Source organism: Ursus arctos, chromosome X, assembly GCF_023065955.2.
Source record: "Ursus arctos isolate Adak ecotype North America chromosome X, UrsArc2.0, whole genome shotgun sequence".
Lineage (NCBI taxonomy): Eukaryota > Metazoa > Chordata > Mammalia > Carnivora > Ursidae > Ursus > Ursus arctos.
The window spans coordinates 19,288,218-19,296,543 of NC_079873.1; the positions used below are offsets into that span (position 1 = coordinate 19,288,218).

The following is an 8,326-nucleotide window of genomic DNA, read 5'->3' on the forward strand; positions in this document are numbered from 1 at the left end:
GACCCAGCAATTGCACTACTAGATATTTATCCAAAGCATACAAACATAGTGATTCAAAGGGGCATATGCACCCCAATGTTTATAGCAGCAATGTCCCCCGTAGCCAAACTATGGAAAGAGCCCAGATGTCGTCCATTAACAGATGAATGGATAAAGACAATGTGGTATATATATACACAATGGAATATTACTCAGCCATCAGAAAGAATGAAATCTTGCCATTTGCAAGGATGGATGGAACTAGAGAGTATTATGCTAAGTGAAATAAGTCAGAGAAAGATAAATACCATATGATTCCACTCATATGTGGAATTTAAGAAACAAAAAAGATGAACAAAAGTGAAGGGAAGAAAAATAAAATAAGATGAAAACAGAGAGGGAGGCAAACCATAAAAGACTTAACTCTAGGGAACAAACGGAGGGTTGCTGGAGGGAAGGTGGACAGAGGGATAGGGTACCTGGGTGATGGGCACGAAGGAGGGCACTTGACGGAATGAGTACTAGGTGTTACACGCAACTGATGAATCCCTAAATTCTACCCCTTAAACTAATAATACAGTATATGTTAACTAAATTGAGTTTAAATAAAAAATTTAAAAATTTAAAAAAATTAACAAAAATAAAAAGACTGGTCAAATGAATGAATAGATAGTTCTAAAAAAAAGAAACCACTGGATATCGCTCCCAACCAGACCTATTAACACACGCTTGTGAATCTATCTCTAGCTCCCACGAAGGGCTCCTCATCCTCACCCAACCAAACAAAGACATGCTTAAGTTGGAGCCAGTGTAAGCTTTGAATAAAGCACACTGAGTTGCTTCAAAGAATCAGAAAGAAGTAGGAAGACAAAGGGTAACTGTATTTAAAGTGCCTTTAAAACAATATTCATTCAAAATACAACTGTACTATCTATAATGCTATTATCATAAAAATACAGCTTAATATTCAAAGTTATAGGCTCTCAGCATATTGAAAACTCTCCAACCCTTGCTCTAAATTCTTGCTTCTACCACTTTTAGTATACAACAAACAGTTTTAAAACCCACCTCATTAAGAAATTGGCACTGTTCAAAGTTTTCTAAAAGAACTGGCATGAGACCATGCAGAAATTAGGGAAAACTCAAAGTGAAAAACAAGTAACTTCTAAATTCTAAGATTTATCTTCAGACTGAGATTTTTTTCCCCTGAAAATATCTACATGAACTTTCATGTTGTATGCACTAATCATAAAATTTCACTTAAGCATTCCTGGGGAAAATCAACTCTTTTTAAACTTTCATTTCAAAAATCTTTTGACACTTTCCTATCATATAAATAAGTCAACTGTCGAGTTTGGGAAACAGATACGTTTCTTTGCTATAGAGATGTCTTATGCATCTAATTACTTGCAGTAATTTTAAATGTACCATACAAACAATTATCAAAGTTCATTTTTTAGCCTCTAAAAACTTCCAGTCCAGCCTAGAAAAGACAGAAGTGTCGAGCACACATACATATAGATCCTCTAATCATGAAAGTCTACAAATACACGTAGGCCTCACAGGGTAATGAATTCATTTATCATAAATATCTAGTCGATTCCGTTTGTCTCTGCTCCCCATTCTTTTAAGGTACAATTCAGCTACATCTTCTATCTCCTCTTCCAGTGTTAGCTGGAAGGCCAATAGCACTTTAGGTGGAACAGTGTTACGGTGTCCTGAGAAGAATTCACTTCTCATATAGAAGTGAATTTATCCAAGTTTCATCTATTTGTGACAGTCCTCAGTGCTACCTGAAACTCTAGCTCACTTCGGGAGACAGATACGATGCAGAAGGATAGACAATAGCTTACATTCATACAGCGCTTCAGAGTTTACGGTTCTTCCCACGTTATCGCATTTGAACCTCCCAACAATCCTGTGCCAAATGGAGGGCCATATTACTGGGCCCCCAGTACCTTGATAAGGAGACTCCGAGAAATTAAGAAACCTCATTAAAGTTGCTCAGCCAGAAACCAAAAACACTATCAACTGAACCTGAGCTTGTGCTTTCTGACATCATCCAGTGGGGCTGGGCAGTTTTTCTTCTTTGTGATCCACCACCCAACATCTTTGAAGGGTAAAAAAGGGAAAAAATCCAATTAATCTTGCACATAAATATGTATTTATGTGAGTAAATATGTATGCATATATACATATATGATAAATATATACACATAGTAAATATATGTGTGTATGTATAAGTATACATATTCACTATAATTTCTCAAGAAGTTCTTTGGAGATGCTTAAATTGTAGGGGAGAAATCTTTATTATCTTTGCCATTTAAAATAACATTCAAGTAAAATAAAGTTACAGCACTTCTTTTGCAATTTACTGGTGATTTTCCTTTTCCATTTAGCAGTGTTATTCTCCCCTCAGTTTGTACTAGTGATATACTGTTTATGGTAAGAAAATTAATTTCAGAAAGTAAGATAGGCAATAAAGGCATTACATCAAGACCAAACAGCCACAAAGAGTATGTGAGGCAATAATGCCTTATAGCCAAGGACACGGTCACCTCAGGCTCCTGTGAGCGGGGAGCTCTGAGTGCAGGTCATATCTCTGTCCTTCAGGAAGGAACGAAGGAACTGTCTGAGTTTCCAGGACGCCAAGTTTTCTCCCTCAAGACCCCCATCTCCAACCCACCTGTCTCTTGAAAACGCCATACCCTTGGGTTTCATGTCAACTGATCACCACATGATAATGTCCACAGATACTTCAAGGGGGCCAATCCGTTCAAAATCAAATGCTGACCTCCCTCCCCCAGCCTTCTTCCACTTTCCCATCTCACTGAATAGTTCCAGCAGCCCCTCGATTTTCCAAGCTAAAAGCCTGGGCCGCATCCTTAAATTCTTCTCCCTCCTCTGCCACAGCCAGTCGACAACTAAATTTTGAAATTAAAAAATACTTCCGGAAAGCCCCAAGACTGTGCACCGCCATCACACTACCGTAGCAGCCTCCTACAAGAAGCCAACTGAAAGTAACAGCTCATGTTTACCGAGCCCTTACTTGATACCAAGCACTGTGCGAAGCTTTGGGTCTGAGTTAATTTAACCCACACAAAAATTTGAGGCTTGGTGCTAGTCTTATCCTTGTTTTACAGAGGAATTTGAGTATCTTGCCCACGGGAACACAGTGAAGCCTAAGGTCTTAACACAGCGCTGAACTCTTCTGTGTCCTTGCATCTGCTTTTCTGCTCTGCTTGGAAGGCCCTTCCAATCGTGTCAGCCCAGCTTCAGAGGTCAGCGCAAGCAGGTTCTCCTCTACAAAGTCTCCTGATGCCCCCTGCTGGTGGTCATTCCTCTAAGTCTAGTTCTCAAGGTGGGCTACATAGTCTACAAACTAGATGCTCACATCCCATCCTAAAGATTATGACGGCATTGGCCTGGGTGCAGCCTGGGCAGCAGGACTTGCTCCCTAGGTGATTCTAATGTGTAGCCAAAGTTGAGACCCATTGGTCTATATTTCCCACAACTCTTTTACATCAGAGCACTTACCACGCTGCATTGGAATGGGCTGTTTCTGCGCCACTAACCTGAAGTTTCAGTCACCTGGGGAGGGGGGGTTCAAAACCAGAGGTTCCTGGACCTCACTTAAATAGGAAATCAGACCATAATTCTGGCGTGCGGCCAAATCTGGGGACTCTCTCCTGGGTAAGAACTAGGACTTTTTACTTGTACCTGCAAGGGTGTAGCACAGTGCTCAGTCATAGCTGGACTATGATAAACATCTGTGTAATGAATGAAATCTAGTAACATGAATCTGGGGACTGGGTGTATATATCCAATTCCAGCAGCAGCACCTAGAAAAACTGCTTCCTGGAATAGTGAGCAAATACGGACTGGGCAGCTTTTCAAATGTGTTTTTTAATCCACCAGTGCCCCCTACTGACCTGAAGATGGATAAATCAAAACAATGGTTCCAGTTTAAATATTTTAATTGTATATGCACATAACTAGTCGCACACAAGTACTTTTCCCACCAAACACCTATACCATCAATTTCTTTCCGCTCCAGTCTTGGCTGACCCAAGCTGATAACTCTTAAACCCAGATCAATTCTACCATTTGCTGGTCCCCACTTCCAGGAGACAATCATGACAGACCTCCTGAAGCAGATCTCAGAAGAGTCCTCAAAGCCCCTCACTGACCTTTTTTCCCTTTGATCAGTGCCTCTTGCAAATCCCACCACACATAAAATCACTCACCTTTTAAAAACACAAGAAACCATTCATCTACCAATCTGCTTCAGTTCTTGCTATTGAAAGTAGGGAACCAGCAGCATCTATATCATCCAGAAGCTTGCTAAAAAAAAAAAAGGACACCCTGAGGCCCCACCCCAGACCTACTGAAGCAGAGCTGCATGTACATTCAAGTTTGAGAAGCACTGGTTCTCAACTTTCTCAACTATTAGACCTAACACTGCCATTTTACGACAAATATTCTAAGTAAATGTTTTGCTATCTTGAAATAAAATTTATCACCCATCTACACATGTAAGACCAAAAAAAGAGAGAACAGTATACTGATTTGATGGTAACGTGATGGAGAACAAAAGGGAAAGATTTATAGTAAGAATTATATTTCATTATATAAATGTTCAACACAACTGAATTAAAGACATGCAGAACAATACAAGTTTCCAAAATGTATCCCAAATGGCTGGTACCATCTGGCTGAGAACCACTGGTCTACCATCACTTCCAACCTTTTCTTTCCAGCTCCCAGAAGGAAGGCAACATCCTTCCTCCTTTTTGAAGCTGAGGGATTCTCTCTTCTAAAAGCCCCCTTCCTACATTCCTCCCTAAGGCCATATACACTGCCAAATCTTGAATACTGGAACAACCACAAAAACAACTCCACAATCATGACCCAACATTTCCCTCTATTTACCATATTCTCTCTCCTTCCCTTGAAGGAGAAAGTCAAATTTATCAACCCCACCATTGTGTCCATTTACTCAGGTCTCCATCACCAACCCATATTAATATAGCTTTCATTTCCATCAGTAAAACCACATGTATAAAAGTCATGAAAGCTTTCTAAATTGCCCAAATTAATAAACACTTCTCTAAATTCATCTAACTTACCTCTCTGTAATGGACATTGTTGGTCACAAATCCAAACTCCATTCCCCACTGTGTAAATTCATTTCTCTCCCACGTGATTAAGGTAAACCGACCCCATCCCTAGTTGATCCTGTTTAGTCCAAGCCAATCACAGCATGGTATTCTCCTGGCACTGGCTATCAGGTCAGGGGCGGACACGTGACCTAAGTTGGTCCAATCAGATTGAAGGAAAAGCGTAATCCAAGCGTGGGAGTTTTGTCCTCTCCCCTGCTCTAGTGAATGAGAAAGCATGTGTTACTACTGCCAGTCATGCTACAACCATAAGGAGAACCAATCTTGCCATCGAAAGCCAAGAAATGAGACCGGGTCCTCGATAACATTGTTGTCCCACTGGAGTTCACCCTTCCTCTAGACTTTGTAAGAGAATTCTCCTTACTATTTAAGTGACTGAGTTTTCCCAGCTGAAAGCGTCCTAACATAACTTGTCCTCCTTGAAACTTTTTTCCCTTGATTTTCTAAACATCATCCTTTTGTACACCTACTTATCAGAAGTTGCTTCTCGAACATGGCTGGCCTATTTTCTGGTGTCTGCCAAGGTTTGTTGTGATCTTTTCTACTCAAACTATATGTTTAAATAATTCAAGCTGAGCTATATTAGCAATTCCCCCAAAGGAGTACCAGCGCTGATCCACCTGAGGAACTCTTGTCTTCCAAAACTAAATGTAAATGTCTCCTCTGTGAAGCCTCCCCTTAAGTTCCCAGGAGTTCTTTGCCCCTTTTTTGTGCCACAGACCCTATGGACCCTTTCTCAAAGTAATGCTTCCAACTGCATAAAATGCCAACTATACTTCAACAGTTACAAAAACATTTTTAAAACTCAAAATGTGATATAGTAATATATATTCATTACCTCATTAAATAAAAGAACCTAACAATGAGTCTTATAACTACTGTAATTTTGAAGTAGTAATAACCATAAATGGATACCTTGAAATCTGCAACAATTTTGATATGAAAATGTCCATGACATCTATTGGTCTTGTGACTTCTATTGATGACAGGTACTGCTAATACTACTGTGATTTATTACTGTACTAGCTTATTAAATTAATTGTTCCAATGAGCCCCCTCATAACCATGCTATTGTGTAGTGCTCCCATACTGACTCTGGCTTGGCCATGTGACTTGACTTCACATCGGCAAATGTGATGCAAGCAGGTAAGTGTTTGCACAATCAGACTTGCCCTCTTGGAACCCAGTGACCATGTGAGGAAGCCCAAGGTAAGCACAGTGAGGGGCCCCGAGCCCCATACGTGACAGTAAGGTCACCTTATAGTCTAGGCACCAGCTGAATTCAGCCACTGGGGGATGCCAGTAGAATTGCTCAAGAGAAATAATAAATCATTGCAGTTTTAAGGCACTGGTTTGCACTGGCTTGTTACCCACTGGTTTGCACTGGCTTGTTACCCAGCAATAGCTAACTGAAACAGTTACCTACACTCATGACTGAAGGAAATATTATGTTTCAGTTGCAGAATTGTGAAAATAAAGATTTTTTCCCCATCAGGGTTTAGGGACTCCCCTGAATTCTATCTACAGACCTTCTGAGGGCCTGAAGACCACAGGTCAAGAACCCCCGGTGTAGAGGGGAACCCCTGAGGCAGAGGAGATCCTGCCCTCCTTTCTACTACCACAGTGCATTGTTGATACCCATATAAACTGATCACAGCATATCCTTTGTTGTTGCAACCCTAAAACTGAGCTGAGCTCCTAGCACATAATACGTGTTCAACACAAATTTATCGAATGAATGCAAGTTGCTTATGGATCTGTCGTGGTAACTAAACTGTGAGCAGCCTAAAAACAAAATAAAAACAAATACTTAGATGGCACTTCTATATGCCAAGGGCTCTTCCAAGTGCTTTACATTTATTTATTCCTTATAACAACCCTTTGAAGTATACGCTATTCCCCCAATTTCACCGGTAGGAAAACAGGCACAAAATGGTTAAGCGATGTGCCCAAAGTCACCCAGCCAGAAAGTGGCAATGCCAGGATTTTAAGGCCGAATCCATGTTCTGATTTTATAGCCTGTTCTAAGGTGCCCAAAGCACACTGTAGAAGCACAATACAACTTTTAAACAGGTAGTACAATTTTGACATTTCATTAGCAGTATTTTACGGGCGCTATGCTTCTTGAAGACTCAATTTTGTAGACTAATTTCTGGTAGCCTGTGACTTCTCATGATAGAAAACAGTTACTTTTTTTAAAAAGTAGCGTAATAACGGCTTCAGTTAAAATGCAGATTTTTGAAATAAAGCCTTCACTCTGAAAAGCGATTTCTTTCAAAGGACAGAAGTTCGTCAAACGTAAAGAAGGGGACCGACGTGTCCATACTAAATAATGTTCACTTGGGAGGGGAACTAAGTTCCAGCTACCCACCCTTCCAAGCATTCGCATACCAGCTTCCCCAAATCCTAGAGCAGCTTCTCCAAAGGTGACCCTCCCCCATTCACACACCAGGTTCTGAAACCTGACCCTGCCAGGCAACCAAAGCCGAACTCTGCAGTGCCCTGACCTGGCCTCTCCTTACCCACGAACCCAATAGGGAACCACTGGGAGGTGGGGTGGGTGAATTATTTGGGGGGTACTTTAACTTTTCTAAGTGTTTTATTCACGAGAGCAAGACCGACAGGGCCCGCCCGCCCACCCCGGGATCTCACGCCTTCGCCCGGCAACCTCTCCCTCCAAGCGGATCAGTGAATGAACCGCGGGGTCCGGACGCACCCGGCCCGGAGGCGGGAAAAGCCTCGTGGCGAACCGGGCCTGGCCCCCGGAAAAGCCCACGAGAGTGCGAGCAAGGCTCCGCGAGGCCGGGAGGGGGCGGTGACAGCTGTGACCCGGCTCCACGCTCTCACCTTGAACATGTTGCCGGCAGAGGTGGCTCCAGCGGGGTCACCCCGGCCTCGGCCCCGCCCACTACAGAGATGTGGCTACGGCGGCCGGGTAGGGCCCTGATTCCTCTGACCGCAAGCGGGCCGCGGTGCGGGTGACTGTCGAACAGCCAATTCGATTCCGCGAAGGATTACTTGAGAAGCCTGGTCTGGGAGCGGCGTCGCTGAGCTGTAACGCGTCGGTCCTCAGGCAGGGAGCGAACGCAAGCCCCGCCTCCCGTAGGCTCCGCCCCTGCGCCGGCCGTTGCTAGGCGGCAGGAAAGCGCCAGCTCAGTGTGGGC

The 8,326-nt window shown here is 42.7% G+C and overlaps 1 protein-coding gene across 3 annotated transcripts in view; it reads right to left on the minus strand.

The window, feature by feature from the left end:
* The window catches only part of APOO (apolipoprotein O), a 59,744-nt gene extending 51,505 nt beyond the window's left edge, over positions 1-8,239 (minus strand). For all 3 annotated transcript variants that reach the window (XM_026480185.4, XM_026480184.4, XM_026480183.4), the window contains exon 1: positions 8,010-8,239. In XM_026480185.4, the coding sequence (XP_026335970.1) occupies positions 8,010-8,018 (9 nt within the window). In that variant the 5' untranslated portion in view covers positions 8,019-8,239. The remainder of the gene's footprint in view (positions 1-8,009) is intronic.
* Positions 8,240-8,326: the final 87 nt, after the last annotated feature.